General features: G+C 39.6%; 2 protein-coding genes across 4 annotated transcripts in view; one reads left to right on the forward strand and one right to left on the reverse strand.

Moving 5' to 3' along the window:
* LOC134211429 (four and a half LIM domains protein 2-like) overlaps nucleotides 1-17,824 on the forward strand; it is a 589,158-nt gene that overhangs the window by 205,841 nt on the left and 365,493 nt on the right. Inside the window, exon 1 of one of the 3 annotated variants that reach the window (XM_062688274.1) lies at nucleotides 16,367-16,524. The exons of 1 other annotated variant lie outside the window; for it this stretch is intronic. Coding sequence is in view for 1 of the 2 variants with exons in the window: in XM_062688273.1 (XP_062544257.1) it covers nucleotides 16,537-16,575 (39 nt within the window). In the remaining variant the exon portion in view is untranslated. Of the gene's footprint in view, nucleotides 1-16,366; nucleotides 16,576-17,824 lie in introns of those variants that run through there. One more of the 3 variants, XM_062688273.1, reaches the window with a different exon arrangement.
* LOC134215670 (uncharacterized) lies at nucleotides 7,437-8,613 on the reverse strand. The gene has a single exon (XM_062694805.1). The coding sequence runs from the start codon at nucleotides 8,509-8,511 to the stop codon at nucleotides 7,672-7,674; it is 840 nt and encodes a 279-aa protein (XP_062550789.1). The 5' UTR covers nucleotides 8,512-8,613; the 3' UTR covers nucleotides 7,437-7,671.

A 17,824-nucleotide genomic window follows, 5' to 3' on the forward strand; every position in this document is an offset into this window, starting at 1 on the left:
TATACATCCGTGAAGTTAAATTATACATTTCATGGAGAATAACAGAAAAATGTTTCATCACAAACCTCGTGCTTAGAATCATGGGGCCGTAACTGCATTAATTCGTTGCTCTTCGTTGATGTTATCTTTGTTAATTGTGGTAGTTTGCCGAAGATTGTATGGTTTGGTGCGATAAAGGATTATTGTATCTTGCACCAGACGCAACAATCACGGTTGTAACTTTGGAAACAGTTGAGTTATTAACGAAACAAATCGATTAGGAGAAAACGATTAATACCCAAATGATTCTCTGCGCGTGGTATTTTGGTAAAATAAAGATATTTATTTTTATATCGAAATAATGATATTTGCATCTATCTGCAATCGAATTGAGGGGAGGTACATAAAATATGAAGGGGACCCCAAAAGTAATTTTGCTGTAAGAACATGAGAAAATAATAGCCGTTCTCCCTCCCAACATCCACTTTGATCAATATTTTAGAATTATCCAAAATATATTATGATGATAATTTATACATTTGAAATTGCATAAATGGTCGGGGTTCAGCCAAAACGCACCAAGCGCCAACGAAAAATTATCCATTTTTCTGCCCAAACTTTCGTTTAGCAGATTTAATTGATCGTAAATTGTATCGGATAACCCTCAATCCAATAAATGAGGATATCCTATTACAAATGGACGCTTGAACTGTTATGAAACGATTTCCGTTGTCCTTGTACGAACAAAATATCACAAGTCAGTCAAAAAGCCGCTTGGTGCGTTTTGGCTGAACCCCGACCAAATGTAAAATGTAAATTTTGAATCTGAAGTCGAGCCCGATAGTCCGCATTATAAGCAGGAGGTCGAGTGTTTAATCACAGGCTCGTTTTTTCGTTTTCTACCAAAACGATCCCTACTGTTGTTTCTTTCGTACTAACAACTCCAAAAATTTCCCTGGCACATTTGACAAATCTGCATCTTTCTTAAGTAGAAATTATTTTCGGGAAAGAAACACAGGTCTTATAAGTGATAACCTTGTTTCGTTCACTTCCAGTGGCGCAAACATTTGATTTGCTAGCAGGACTACTCATAATTTTGAGTAATCCTGCTTTTGACTGATATTTAGTGAAGTTCCCTTGGGTTAAAAAAAGAGCGGCCAATATAATTTTACTTAGTAACTGAGTAGATAAAAGTTAGCTTGCACGATTTCGTTTCTCTTCTGGATTCGTTATGAAAAAGTGGTGAGTGAAAGATGTTCTCCGCCAGAAATTACGAAAAAACATTCTCCTTCGTTGCGTTTTGCGTTGCGTTGCGTTGTAACGGAGTATTTCGTAGATTGCATACTGATAGTTGTCATGTATATTCTTTACCTTTCTTACACCAATTGCTTATGGATTTCCATTTGGGATTCAATGGAAATCCAATTGAAGTCCAAAATGATAAAACATGAAAGCTATCATTGCCGGCCACGCCCATCTTCTCCGTTACTAGGAAAGGGAAGGAAATGATGATATGACATCTACTTAACGAGAGGCCAGCGACTCACCGACGCCCTCATAGATGTCAAGGAATTGGATGGTGGGTAGGGTATGTGGTTTAGGAGTATCATTATAAGCAAATGATAGAACATTTGTGGAAATACGTTGGGAGTGACTTTGCTAAGAAATTTATGTCACTCCATTATCCTTGCCGATGATTTTTCTCGGATGGGGCGAAGGTATTAGCCTTGCCCTGGCTAATAGCCTAGGTTTAAGGTGACTCGGGGAAGCACTACACACCGTGTTATTTTTCCTATCTTTTGTCTCTTTCTAGCATTATCACCTCGTAACTTTGGAGCGGCGTATTTCGGTTTTTAGTTGTTTAATGTAACTGTAAATGTATCAGCATGTAGATGGAGAGTAAGCACGCGCCGCTGATACTTTTTCAAACTCATATTTGTTTTAGAAAAACAATTAAGCATTCAATGATGAAAATGATGACGATTTGATGATTGTTTGTGCTTCCCGTATCCCCTTAAGCGCCTTTGCTCGCTCTCTGAAACGAAAAAAAAAGCAAAAAGAAATTAAATTCCCCTTCCCCCCTGATATGATAATGATTTTGATCAACAAATGAATTCTAAGTGGATGAATAAATGATCAAACGGCTGCAAACAAGCCTCTATTGTTTGCACTATTTGTTGTCCATAAATTGTGTAAATTGGCACAAATTATCCCTTACCTTCATGCTCCTTTATGGTATTCCTTCCAGTTTTACCTGTTTACTGTTCACTACTAGAGATGTCGTAAATTAATCGATTACTTCGATTAATCGATTAATCGTTGTAATAATCGATTAATTTTGAATCGATCATTACCTAACGATTAATCGATTCAATAATCGAGAGAGATCGAGAGTAATCGATTTGTTACTAATCGATTAATCAGGATTTTACGACATCATAAGGATGTCGCAAATAAATTGATTACTTCGTTTAATCGATTCATCGTTGTAATAATCGATTAATTTTGAATCGATTATTATCCAACGATCAATCGATTCAATAATCGACAGGAATCGAGAGTAATGGATTAGTAACTAATCGATTAATCGGGATTTTACGACATCTCTATTCACTACCAAGCAACAAAAGAAGTCAGCATTAATCTGATCGGGAACCAGGTCAGTGCCAAATCAAAGAGCCACCCAGAATGGAGATCTTTCCCGAATCCGGCAAAAATATATATTCTTGGATAACAGCGAAAGATGGCGGGGCACAACTCGTCATTTGTAGACCCTACCTCCCTTTTTAACTCCTCTTATAGGACAGCTTCCAGCTTCTTTCTACAGACCATCTATATTTTTCGAAACTCCTACTGACACTTTTGACAGAGAACATTACTGCTACTGGAGGATTGAAGAGTGGACTATCTTGTACTTTAAAATCTTTGATACTATCATCCTTATTTGCTATGTTACATTTTTAGTTATTATTAATACATTTCAATTGCCTCTGGCAGTTAGGATTTTTCCTCGGGTTAATTGAACCATGTAGAAATTACAATGTTTTAAACTTAAACTAAACTTAACCTAATTTATACTAAGGGTACAAGGAGCTAATCGTGGCAATAGAAGATTGCAACGATTTTTGTCTAAAACTAGGAATTATTTTATTGGACATTTGTTTCAATGCCTCAATATTAGAAATTCTATGAAGTTCATCGGTACTATACCACGGAGGCAACTTCAGAATAATTTTCAAAATTTTATTTTGAATCCTCTCCTCCTCTACTCCTTCTTTCTGGTACTGCAGCAACTAGTCCATATTGGCACAGCATACAACATGGCTGGTCCAAAAATTTGTTGGTAAATCAAAAGTTTGTTCTTAAGACAAAGTTTTGATTTTCTGTTTATAAGCGTCGAATATATTTGTTACATTTGGCTTGAATACCTTCAATGTGATTTAAAAAAAAGTTAATTTTTGATCTAGCAGAAGTCCTAAGTATTTACCTTCGCTAGACCAATTAATTGGAACCCCATTCATAGTGACAATATGTCTGCTAGAAGGTTTCAAATAAGAAGTTCTCGGCTTATGTGGGAAAATAATGAGCTGAGTTCTGGGAGCATTTGGGGAAATTTTCCATTTTCGCAAGAAAGTGGAGAAAATACCTGCATACTGAGATTTTTGACACCCTGATGGTAAATCAGGTAAGTCAAAAGTAAAAATGTTATACAAAATGGGCCCCAGTATGCTGCCTTCATCCAAATTAGTTCCCAACGAAGGGTCAAAAACATTCTCTTGATTGAGAATGTCTTCGAAGCTCCGTGTAACCTGATCCTCAATTGGACTAGTGAGACCTAGACTAAAATTATGGGCACTCTCGAGCTGCTGAGCAAGTTTTTGATTCTTTTCGCCATTTGTTAATAAAATTGTGTTTCCCTCTTAAGGAGCTGGAATTGGCTTTTGATGTTTTTTTAAAAGAATATTCGTTAATTTCCAAAGGGGTTTCGAACTGGAATCCAACTTCGAGACATTATCCTCAAAGTTGGTATTTCTCAGAATGGCGAAACGTTTTTTAATTTCATTTTTCAAATCTCGCCAAATAACTTTCAACGCGGGATCGCGATTTCTTTGGTATTGCCTTCGCCTCACATTTCTAAGACAGATCAGTAGCTGAAGATCGTCGTCAATAATAATGGAGTTGAATTTAATTTCACATTAAGGAATTGCAATGCCTCTGGCTTCGACAATTAAATTTGTCAAAGATACGAGAGCATTATCAATATCACTTTTGGTATCCAGAGGAATACCAACATCAAAATTCCTATCGATATACGGTTTATATAAATCCCAATCAGCTCTATGATAATTAAAAGTCGAGCTGATTGGATTATTAATGGCTTTTTGTGAGATTTCAAACGTCACTGGAAGGTGATCAGAGTCAAAGTCAGCATGAGTTACCAATTGGCCACACAGCTGACTTGAATCTGTTAAAACTAAATCAATTGTAGAAGGATTTCGACAAGTTGGTCCATTGGGATATTGAATAGTATAATATCCCGCAGAACAATCTTCAAATAAAATTTTACCATTGGGATTGCTTTGAGCCTTATTCCATGAACGGCGTTTGGCATTAAAGTCACCAATTATTAAAAAATTGGATTTGTTGCGAGTTAGAATTTAAAGATCAGTTCTCAACAAATTCCTTTGCTGCTTATTGCACTGGAAAGGCAAGTAGGCAGCAATCAAAGAGAATTGTCCAAAATTTGTTTCAACAGAAACTCCCAAGGTTTCAAAAACTATGGTTTGAAATGAAGAATATAATTTATGTTTGATACGTCTATTAATGACAATGGCGACCCCAGCACAGGCGCTGTCAAGACGATCATTTCGGTAAATAAAATAGTTTGGATCTCATTTGAAAAAAAAAATTAGATCCATTAAAACTCCAATGACAATGACAATGACATGTTTTGAGTAAATTCGCTACTAACCTGAACAGCTTCAGCTTTGGTATTTGCTTAGAACATTGCATCAATCATGTGTTGCAACTGTTCAGTTAGAAAATCAGTTGTCAGAACGAACGTTATTTTCCGTTGAAGAATGGGTATGAAAATCATTCATCGTCGGTAAATTTTCAGAAATTAAATTTTGCCTGCCAGCACCCGGTGAGAGGTAGGAGCAAGATTTGTTCGTTGATTGTTGATTGTTTATGATTGCCCCCGCTATTGGCACATTTAAAATTATTGGAATCTTCTCTCACAGGACAGACGTCCTTGGCGTAAGAGGTTCCACCACAAACCATGCATTTAGCATCCATGTGGCAATGTTTAGTTCCGTGACCCCACTTTTGGCACTTACAGCACTGAGTGGGGTTTTGGAATTTTCCCCCAGGTCTGTGGTATAATGTTCCTTTCCTATGAAACACGGACATGGGATATAATACAGGCCTTTTCCAAACTTTTTATATTGTTTAGTTCAATTTTGTTAAAGTGAACTGAATACAATTCTTGAGAAAGACCCCTCTGGGAGGTACTAGAGCGAGATTTCTTTTACATCTTAATTACTTGGACATTTGAAAATCCAAGCAATTGACAAATTTGAATCTCATCAAGTGATTTATCATCACTGGGAAGACTCTTCACGACGACTTTAAACAATCGCTCAGTTTTGTCGTCGTACGTGAAGAATTCATGCCGCTTCTCAGTTAAATACTGAAGAAGACGTTTGCGATCGTCAAATGAAACCATGAGGGTTAGTCAAAATCTCATTCCTCAAGCCAGAAAACTCGGCAACAGATACCACAATTGGCGGAATCCTTTGCTTCTTCGCATGGATCGAATCACCTGGGCTAGAGGTAGATTCGATTTACTCAATTCCGTCATGGATCAAATCAAACTGATTGCTCATTTCAATAATGTCAATATTAAAGATAAAAGGAATATCTGAAGTCTACAGCTTCCTTCTATTTTTTCCGCGCTTTGGCAGGACGGTCTTGAAACCTTGGTTCTTAGAAGGAAGTAGTTATCCAAATAATATATATATATATATATATATATATATATATATATATATATATATATATATATATATATATATATATATACTAGTTGACCCGGCAGACGTTGTCCTGCATAGTAGGCGAGAATGTGCGTTCCGAACTGCCCATGCAAAGTTCGCATAGGAATCACAATTTTAGTTTTTCACGATTTGCTCAACTTTACTCGTAATTTTTGCATTAGAAAATATCATATAAACCCGTCGGAAACTATAACGAATGTTTCTGCTGAAGAAATGAAAAAAATCCATCCAGCCGTTTTCGAGTTATGCGGATACGAACACAGACCATTTCATTTTTATATATAAGATCTATATATATATATATATATATATATATATATATATATATATATGACACGAGCTAGTCTTCAAGATTATAGAGGATGAATATGGTTGGATCAAAAAAGTAAAAAAAGTAAAATGCTAATATATAAATCCTACGGTCTGAGTTCAAATATGTTTATTTATGATGTATATCATTGTTATAAATCTTGATCCCGGAAGTATAAATACATTGCATATGTTCATTTGGTATCTAAATGTATTTATGCGGGGATAACTGTGCTGTAAATTACGTCAAGTTGTGGTCTGTAGCTTCTTGTTATAAGGGGGTTTGGATGCACTGTAGAGCTATCACCTTCTATCTCCAGGACTAAAAATGTTTTCATCTATGTATAGAAAAAGTATCAAGAAATGGATGAAGTCATGTTTCTTCCATAGAAGCACTGCCGGACAGTGGGAGATAGAATGGAAACATACACACAAGAAAGAAATCACAAAATTAAAAGTTCTCCAAGATACCTTGATAATGTACAATGGCGATATACCAACAAATTTTTATCGATCTCTTTTAAGGGAATGAGTACTAATGCGAATGTTCAAATTTGTATTATTGAACAGAAAAACACTCAAGACAAAATAAAAATAAAATTAAATAAAGTTTTTGATAGTAAAGATATGAACGCAAAGAAGATCTGCTTCAACGGGTTTTAAACAATGATAATGTTATTATTTTGGTAGTTATCAATTTTGAACAACAATTCAAGTGACTTAATATGCGTGTTAACTTCTAAAGCTCTTTATTCCCTTACTCGAGTTATCCACAAACATCGAACACGTGAGTTTCTTGTGGCTATGTCATTGGGAGACGTATTGAACTGATTTTATAAGCTGTCTGTAAAACCAATCTCATAAATTTTAGTTCTAAAGTTTTGTTTCACCATAGTTATCATCAATCGATAACAAAAGCTACACACAGTCAACAAGTATTTATTTACTTTGCTCGATAGGAAACCGGTTCTACAATTCAATTGGCAGATTTGGTTCCACACTTGCACTTTATACTGTTCAATGAGGCAATTCAGTTTTTTTCGATCACTTTACAACACCTTTCACCAATAAAACACGAAATATTTGATATTACAATTTTTATGCTGAATTTTTATTTGTATCACAATGATTGTGGTTTATACGATTCACGCCGTCATTCTTTTTTGAAACGAAAGCCATATTTTAAATGTATAATAATCGAAAAAAAAACAAAAATGTATGCTCGTTTAAACCACAAATATAATACACAAACTTCCAAATATGATTCAAAGATTGCTGTCATAATACAAATCACTTTTCTCATTTCGTAGGACAAGGCGATGATTCAATTCTTCATGGCGGTATTCTGCTGAACGTGAACATGAACCTGTACGGGCTGCTGCTGCTGCTGCTTCTGGCCTTTGTTAATCTTCTCTCGGCACACCGACGCAATGTGACCCTTCTTGTCACACTTGAAGCACATTGAGTCCTTGTGTGGGCATTCCGATTCTTTGTGTTCGTGTCCGCAAATCTTGCACTTATGTTGCTTCTGCTGACCACTGGGGCCTCCACTTTTCTGCTGCTTGGGCCCCTTCGGTTGTTTTGGGACCGAGTCCGGGTTTACAACGACAAACCCGGTCTCAATAGCGGCCGGTTTAGCTTTAGCTTTTTTCTCGGCGACCAGTTGGACTTCGAGTGGTACACTCGGTTTCTGCGGCTGCTGGGTCTTGGCCTTTTTGGAAGCGTCCGACGCGGCCGGAGCCGCAGGTTTCTTATCTGTCGCTTCTTCTGGTAGCTTTCCACAAGCGATTCTATCGCGCAACGCTTCATGCGCAAATGGTCCGAAATTACACTTGATTGAGAGTCGTTTTAGCTCGTTCACAAATACTCCCGTATATTCACCAGGTCGTTGATTTCGACGGTAGAATTCTCGCCTGGCAAAGTACTCCACCAGTAGAGTTTTCATCTGGTCAAATGATTTTTCCTTCGGATCCGATGGTGCGCAAATTTCCTTCAGTATCTTATACGCGTCCTGGCCGATGCTGGAGATGAAGAGGGGTACTTTTTTGCTCTCATCTTCAACCGAGTTTAGCTCGAGGAAGTTTTGAAACTGCTCCAAGTAGTAATCGAAATCTCCCTTCTGGCAGTCGAACGGATCCAGACGGGAAAACAAACTTGCTGACATGGCTTTATTCCGTCTTGCTTAATGGTTTTTCTACGTTTCAATTTTCCTGCCGTGCGATGGAATGGGAGAGCTCACGATAAAGACTGCGTGACTTTAGTGTGGAGCGATGGGTAAACCCCCATGTGTTGGCGAATGTTTGAGTGAACGCTCAATAATTTCGTTTGATTGCACGAACTCTGGCAGGCGTATAGGTTTTGCAACATTCTCGCATATGTATCTGCACACAATTTTGAAATGCAGAAATGGTCTATGTATTAAGCAGACCGCAGACTAGTCACAATATTGATTAATTCTTCAAAATGGACATCTATATTCTTATCTTTGAATAGTAACGTTACTAATTGCAGAATATATAATGCACCTCGGTGAACGTAATCTCGAAAGTTTTGTAAGACCTTAAAGCAAATTGAAGGAAAATTTACTTTTTTAAACGCAACAAAACTTCAACTCATCCCTAACAGGAAAAATCAAGATTAATCCGGTTAGCGGCGATGTTGCCGCTAAGTGGATACATCTGCTTGTTGAAAAAATCACATTAGAAAGGTCAAAAAAGCACATTAGGGGAATAGATCACATGTTTTCTATCATTTTGCATATTTTAGAATAAATTTATACGCATTGCCACCATTGTTTAAAAAAACAATGATTTTTCAATAATTTTAAAATGTAGTGTCAGATCGAGCCAATTTTCAATAGCAAACAATGGGACCGCATTCTCCGTAGAATGCAACTTGTTTCGAATGAATCAGGTAATGCTAAGTTCCGAAAAGTGTATCTACAAAATTTATACACTTACACACACATACACCCACACATACATACACACATACATACACACATACAGGCATCACCTCGGTTCGTCGATTGGTATATAACACTATGAGTCTCTGGGCCTTCTATCAAAAGTTATTTTTCTGAAGTAATTCTATAGCTTTTCGGTACAACTTTGTTGTACGAGAAAGTCAAAAATAACTCAATAATACTTTATTTGTGGGTGCTCCTTAGCCGTGCGGTAAGACGCGCGGCTACAAAGAAAGATCATGCTGAGGGTGGCTGGGTTCTATTCCCGGTGCTGGAAATTGCCTCGACTTCCCTGGTTTATGCCCAGTATCATCGTGATAGCCTCATGGTATATGAATGCAAAAATGGTAACCTGGCTTAGAAACCTCGCAGTTAATAACTGTGGAAGTGCTTAATGAACACTAAGCTGCGAGGCGGCTCTGTCCCAGTGTGGGGATGTAATGACAGTAAGAAGAAGAAAAATTCGAGAGAATTCCCTTTGTTATGCATTAGAATTTTCTTTCGTTATTCGGGGGATTTTTTTACGGAATGCAGCACATTTTTAACGGAATTCGGGAGAATTCCCTTCCAGCATTCGGGTGAATTTCCTTCCGGAATAAGGGAGAATTCCCTTCCGGAATTCGGAATTCCGGAATTGCCTTCCGGAATCCGGGAGAATTCCCTTCCGAATTCGGGAGAATTCCTTCCGAATTCGGGAGAATTCCTTACCGGAATTCGGGAGAATTCCCTACCGGTATTTGGGAGAATTTCTTTCCGGAATTCGAGAGAATTTCCTTCCGGAATTCGAGAGAATTCCCTTCCGGAATTCAAGAGGATTCCCTTCCGGAATTCGAGAGAATTCCCTTCCGGAATTCGAGAGAATTTCCTTCCGGAATTCGGGAGAATTCTCTTCCGGAATTCGGGAGAATTCTCTTCCGAAATTCAGGAGAATTCCCTTCCGGAATTCGGGAGAATTCACTTCCGGAAGTCGGGAGAATTCCCTTCCGGAATTCGGGAGAATTCCCCTCCGGAATTCATCAGAATTCCCTTCCGGAATTCGTCAGAATTCCCTTCCGGAATTCGGGAGAATTCCTTTCCGGAATTCGGGAGAATTCCTTTCAGGAATTCGGGAGAATTCCTTTCCGGAATTCGGGAGAATTCCTTTCCGGAATTCGGGTGAATTACCTTCTGGAATTCGAAATTCCGGAATTGCTTTCTGGCATCCGGGAAAATTCCCTTCCGGAATTCGGGAGAATTCCTTTCCGGAATTCTGGAGATTTTCCTTCCGGAATTCGAGCGGATTCTCTTCCGGAATTCGAGAGAATTCCCTTCCGGAATTCGGGAGAATTCTCTTCCGGAATTCGGGAGAATACCCTTCCGGAATTCGAGAGAATTCCCTTCAGAAATTCGGGAGAATTCCCTTCTCGAAATCGAAAGAATTCCCTTCAGGAAATCGGGAGAATTCCCTTCCGGAGTTCGGGAGAAATCCCTTCTGGAATTCGGTAGAATTCCCTTCCGGAATTCGGGAGAATTCCCTTCCGGAAATCGGGAGAATTTCCTTCCGGAAATCCTGAGAATTTTCTTCCGGAATTCGGGTGAATTTCCTTCCGGAATTCGGGTGAATTTCCTTCCGGAATTCGGGAGAATTTCCTTCCGGAATTCGAGAGAATTCCCTTCCGGAATTCGGGAGAATTCCCTTCCGGAATTCGGGAGAATTCCCTACCGGAATTCGGGAGAATTCCCTTCCGGAATTCGGGAGAATTCCCTTCCGAAATTTGGGAGAATTCCGTTCCGGAATTCGGGATAATTCCCTTCCGGAATTCGGCAGAATTCCCTTCCGGAATTCGGGAGAATTCCCTTCCAGAATTCGTGTGAATTCCCTTCCGGAATTCGGGAGAATTCTCTTCCGGAATAAGGGTGAATCTCCTTCAAAATTTCGGAATTCCGGAATTGCCTTCCGGAATTCGGGAAAATTCCCTTCCGGAATTCGGGAAAATTCCCTTAAGGAATTTGAGAGAATTCCCTTCTGAAATTACGGAGAATTCCCTTCCGGAATTCGAGAGAATTTACTTCCGGAATTCGGGAGAATTCGCTTCCGGATTTCGGGAGAATTCCCTTCCGGATTTCGGGAGAATTCCCTTCCGGAATTCGGGAGAATTCCCTTCCGGAATTCGGGAGAATTCCCTTCCGGAATTCGGGAGAATTCCCTTCCGGAATTCGGGAGAATTCCCTTCCGGAATTCGGGAGAATTCCCTTCCGGAATTCGGGAGAATTCCCTTCCGGAATTCGGGAGAATTCCCTTCCGGAATTCGGGAGAATTCCCTTCCGGAATTCGGGAGAATTCCATTCCGGAATTCGGGAGAATTCCCTTCCGGAATTCGGGAGAATTCCCTTCCGGAATTCGGGAGAATTCCCTTCCGGAATTAGAGAGAATTCCCTTCCGGAGTTCGGGAGAATTCCCTTCTGGAATTCGGGAGAATTCCGTTCCGGAATTCGGGATAATTCCCTTCCGGAATTCGGGAGAATCCCCTTCCGGAATTCGGGAGAATTCCCTTCCAGAATTCGGGTGAATTCCCTTCCGGAAATCGGGAGAATTCCCTTACGGAATAAGGGTGAATCCCCTTCCAAATTTCGGAATTCCGGAATTGCCTTCCGGAATTCGGGAAAATTCCCTTCCGGAATTCGGGAAAATTCCCTTCCGGAATTCGGGAAAATTCCCTTCCGGAATTCGGGAAAATTCCCTTAAGGAATTTGAAAGAATTCCCTCCTGAAATTAGGGAGAATTCCCTTCCGGAATTCGAGAGAATTCGCTACCGGAATTCGGGAGAATTCGCTTCCGGATTTCGGGAGAATTCCCTTCCGGAATTGGGGAGAATTCCCTTCCGGAATTCGGGAGAATTCCCTTCCGGAATTCGGGAGAATTCCCTTCCGGAATTCGGGAGAATTCCCTTCCGGAATTCGGGAGAATTCCCTTCCGGAATTCGGGAGAATTCCCTTCCGCAATTCGGGAGAAAACCTTTCCGGAATTCGAGAAAATTCCTTTCTGGATTTCAGGAGAATTCCTTTCCGGAATTCAGGAGAATTCCCTTCCGGAATTCGGGAGAATTCCCTTCCGGAATTCGGGAGAATTCCCTTCCGGAATTCGGGAGAATTCCCTTCCGGAATTCGGGAGAATTCCCTTCCGGAATTCGGGAGAATTCCCTTCCGGAATTCGGGAGAATTCCCTTCCGGAATTCGGGAGAATTCCCTTCCGGAATTCGGGAGAATTCCCTTCCGGAATTCGGGAGAATTCCCTTCCGGAATTCGGGAGAATTCCCTTCCGGAATTCGGGAGAATTCCCTTCCGGAATTCGGGAGAATTCCCTTCCGGAATTCGGGAGAATTTTCTTCCGGAATTCGGGAGAATTCCCTTCCGGAATTCGGGAGAATTCCCTTCCGGAATTCGGGAGAATTCTTTTCCAGAATTCAGAAGAATTCCCTTTCGAAAATCGGGAGAATTCATTTTCGGAATTAGGGAGCATTCATTTTTGGGAATTCGGGAGAATCTCCTGTCGTATTTCAGGAGAATTCATGACCTTTTGGAATTCGGGAAAATTTGTTTCTGGAATTCAAGAAAATTCTCCGGAATTCAGAAGGATCCTCTTCCTGAATTCGAGAGAATTCGTTTTCGGAATTCGAGAGAACTCTCTTCCGGAATTCGCAATAATTGTCCTCCCGCATGCTGGAGAATTCCCTTCTGGAATACGGGAAACAATTCTTGGAACTTGAAAGAATACGATCCAAAAGAATACCTCCCAGAATTTGGAAGACTTTTAACGTAATGCGTTAGAATTTCTTTGCCGAGTTCTCGAAAATTCTTTTGCGTGATTCGCCAGTATTTCATATGGGTTAAAATGAGTTGATAGTATTTGTGAAACTAGCAACACTGTAAATTTAATGAATTGGAAACTAGATTGTAAGTTACTTTTATAGGGGAAATGTTTCGATCTCCATCTCACTGTACATATATCTCATCGCAAAACAAAGAAATACGGCACCAAATTCGTCGCTTCTTTTTGTCAACATGCGTGCTCACTGCTGAAAAAAATCACAAAAATAAAAAAACAAACTCCTTACTATTGCTTTGTTTTTGATGGGATGGAAATAGGAGCTATGAGATGAAGTGGCGAACCGTTCCCCTATTATATTTTATAGTTACTAATTGGAAATAAATTCCAGCTTTGCTACACTTTGCTTTACACTGCTATCAAAAGAGTTTCATTCAAGCCAATGAAAACCCATCGCAACAATATGGGAACCTCGAGAAAATTCATCCGAAAATTACTTCTAGGATGGAGATTTTTGTTCAAAGTCTTCATTTTTTAAATTATCTAAAAGCTCGTTCACTAATCACGTAAGCACATACGGAGGAGCAGGGATCTATCATTTTCTTACTCTTCATATTAGCATTAGCATTAGCATTGTTACAGTGTTATTCAAAGATTGGAAACTAGTGATACTCATGTTTTACTTTTGAGATCCTTATCTAGAATGCTATCAGAAATCAAGAAGTGGAGTGGTCCTTGATTCCAGTTTTTATCAAAAATTACAAAAGCATGAGAGCTAACCGCGGTGGAGGCTGGTACTCGGATTCTGATGGCTTTTCCGCAAACGTGACCTTTAAGTGGTCTTGCTGTGTAGGGGTTATCACGCCTATCTAGAGAGTAGGAGGTTGAGGGTTCGAGTCCCTCCAAGACACGTGGATTCTTTTTCGCAAATTTCATATCAATTTGCCCATTTCGAAACATGTGCTGTGCATATGCACAGCCAAGATATTTAACAAAAAAATGGTTTTCGTACGGCTGAGTTGCCGAATAATATGCAATTAATTGTAATCGTTTAGTTGTCGCCCTCTAGATCGGTTTTAGTTCGAGCTTGATGGTTTTCTTCAGAACTAGGAGACAAGTAGCATTCTTACATTTCTTCGACTTCCTCAGCAAAATTTTCTTTTTTTCATATACATAAACACAACTGAGCCCTAGACGAATCGATTAGTGAGGAAATCCTGCAAATCGGCCCATCCGTTAGTGATAATGTGACCAGACGCTGCATTTTTTAACTTCGTCTTACAAATTTATTACAATTCATACAGTCTTACAAATATTTTTCCAATTTTTTTAGGCCAAAATCTATGCGAAATGCACTTTTGGAGGATCCATTTTCAAGCCAGTGACGCAATCCAGATAGGCGTCCCGCGTTTCGCAGGACGCTTGCTGGTCACACTAGTTAGTGAGTTATATTGCCTCAAAGGAATCGCAAACTCATTTTTATATATACAGATAAGAAGAAGAAGATAGAAGAAAAAAGAGAAAAAGATTTGTTTATCACAATCATTATTCATTGTCATAAATCAATCATTTATCATAATCTTTAATCATAAATTTAAATGATTTAATCAGAACAAATTTAATCATTCATTCAAATTAAAAACGGTCATCAAAAGGGTCAACGGTGTTCGAATTAAAACGTACATATTACCAGGGGTCCATGGTATTTGTCGATATGGCAATCAGTGGACTGTGGGCTTAAGGTCGCCTTTAGTGCCTAATTCTTGATTTGGCAAACCACTGAAAACTACAAGAAAATGAAAAGTTAAGACATTCCACTAAAAACCATGCTCCATTCACTTTTTTGGATGATGGATAAATTGCCTTCTCTAAACTAAGTTTGCAAAGTGGCTTTTTGTGACAATGTGTATATGTCCAGAAAGTTTCGTTGAAATATGAGAGGGTGCTGCCAGCTCCAAACACGATTTGGCGCGAAAAGCGTCGCGCCAAAAATTAACCCTATCCTAGCCTTCTCTGGGTTAGTTTTCTTCGGTTTTCTGTAACTGCCTGTTCACCGTTGGGTAGTTTGACGATCCCTGAGTGACTCCATCACAGAAGTCTTCGTCGTTGGATAACCTGGTGTTTCCCCGATCCATCTATGGGACACAGTTTCATCGACGAGAGAGATGAATATTGGCAGCTCTACTCTAATGACTTCTCGGTAACCATCTGACAAATTGTCATCGTCAACATTACACCCCTAGCCAGTTTGAGTACAAATTTGAGCAAAAAACATTAAAGCATGAAAAAAAAACAAATACATACCTACTTAGATTTTGTTTAACTTAATTCAGTACTTAATCTCCTTGCAAGTGGTACAAACATCCTTTGAGCACCCCAACGAAATGTTGTTATGCTTCGCTTAGTTTGTACTACCATCCACCAGATGGATACTTTACCACTTGTACATACTGTACATACCATCCACATTGAAATGCGAAATGGAAAGAGTGCATCCGGAGAGCAAGAGTATACAGCATACTCATACTTTAATGGATGTGATTCACCTCGGTCGAACGTTTCCTCGTAATAGATATATTCGCAAACGCCGTCAGCAGTTTTTGATGAATTATTTCTGTTATCTGAGCTATAGGTGTCGAATATTCTAGCAACAGTACTGCCCATGATCAAATTGATGCCTAACAATGTACACAAGACATTCGATAACAAATTTGCAGTGCGATAATGCAATATAACTTCGATAATTCAAGATTATTTGATACAGCTATGGTTGCGCTCACATGCATGACTCATTCCACTCCGAAAACACATTCAACTATCAACTACGTAAGATCAGTTCCGTCGATAACCAACTTTCGTCGCTTAACTACTACTTCCATGATCCGGCTAAGTCAACAAACACTTCAATTTCCCGGCGTAATGTGTATACAGATTCGATTCATGTTTTGTTTGAAGTTTTGAAGTGTACGTTGCACTGCATGCTCTTATCGCTTGTTTTGCTCCTCAATCCTCCATTCCACTGTATTCTGTCTGTAAGCCCAATCCGATGCTGCCGAAGACATGTACCCCACATACATCCAGGCTTGCAAAACTATTATTATGATCGCATCCCTACCGGTATTTGTGTTCAAGTGGTGTTGCGTGTTTTGTTTTCTGTTTTGATTACCTACCTCCGACAGCAGCCGCGCCGCTCCGCGGATGACTGACCAACTGACTGGTGGTGGTGGCTGCTGGCTGGTGGCGGTGACAACTCCTAAGGCCCGGTAGACTTGGATCGCGCAGTTAGGCCGACAACGCGATCGGTGCGGAAGAATTACGCGTTTATCAACGACAACGTAGTGCGCCGGGCAGTTTGCAGAAGTTTCCCTCCCCATACCGATAATCGCATTGTTAGATGGAGCGGAGTGGTAATTTGAATAATGAGTTTTGCTCAGACGAATTCGTTGATTTGGGTGATGGTAACAGTCACGATCGTTTACCCTGTAGAGCTCTGCACGCGATCAACGTTCGTAGTTGAAATCGTTGGTCAGTAGCATTTTTTTAGATTCTGAAGGAATGTTTTACAGTGATCATGTTTGAGGAGGGTCGTGTTTACTGCGAAATGTAGTTAAAAGCTTCGAAGATAGATCAAGATCATCGAATCAAACTATGTCTTAGATCCAATAAGACTGTTTTATGCGCCGTGTTTGGAGAAGAAAACCGGTTCCAGTGAATGTGGTTTATATGCCAGCCAGTGCGAAAGTGTGTACGGTGTTATGCGATACGATCGTTGGACTGTGACATAATCGCGAGCTGGAATTCGTAGTGAACCGATTGAGGCGTTCCAATGTGCAAGATCGAGGCTGCACGTTCATCGAATCGTGATTGTATTTGTGTGTTTTGCGTGCTACGAACGTGGAGAATAGGATTTTTAACATTTGTTTTGCCTTTTAGCATTATTTAATGGCAATTGCAATTGAAACGCAAATGGGAGATATGATTTCCAAACATTTCAATTATTATGCCTCTTATTGTTAAGAATATACTGTAGGGTTCCGGATGGCTATCCTGGCAGGGCTCTATTTTCGGCACAGGCACAAAAACCTGAGATAGAAAAATTGGCGAAAACACCTCCGTAATCGTGTGTGCTTACTCGAGCTAATTGAAACTGAACTAAAGGATAAAATTGTGTAGAGCGGTGTGACGAAATGAAATAGGCAATCACATTGGTGTAAATTCTTATGAAGTCGTTGGATCCCTTAAAATGAGTCTGTTTTGGAAGGTGGCTTTTTAATCCTCTCAATCAAACTCTTTTTTATGTTTGTTAGATTTAAATCATCATCATGCCTGTCCAAGATCTGCTGTGGCTAATCTATGATTTATCACTCTCCGGGTATTCACTCAACAGCGTAAGCAGCTGCGTATCTGATTATTGAAGTGTTTCATCATGCACAATCACAAGGGAAATATTCCAAAGCAGCTATGAAACATTTCTATAAACAGATATGCAGCAACCTACTCCGTTAAGTGATTACCCCTTCTGTACTTTTTTGTGGAAACAATCGAAAGTCATGCAAAATGGGACTTCAATACTTTCATGCAAAATTTGGGTCCCTTTTTTCCACTTCCAATGTCCTGTAATCGTAGGAGTCCGAGAACATGAAACATGTCTCGCGCTTAAAATCATAAGGGCGTAACTGTATTGATCAATTTCTCTTCATCGATTCT

Source organism: Armigeres subalbatus, chromosome 2, assembly GCF_024139115.2.
Source record: "Armigeres subalbatus isolate Guangzhou_Male chromosome 2, GZ_Asu_2, whole genome shotgun sequence".
Classification (NCBI taxonomy): Eukaryota; Metazoa; Arthropoda; class Insecta; order Diptera; family Culicidae; genus Armigeres; species Armigeres subalbatus.

Coding starts and splice junctions, on each gene's coding strand:
- LOC134215670 (XM_062694805.1), bottom strand. CDS start 8,511: ATGTCAGCAAGTTTGTTTTCCCGTCTGGATCCGTTCGACTGCCAGAAG.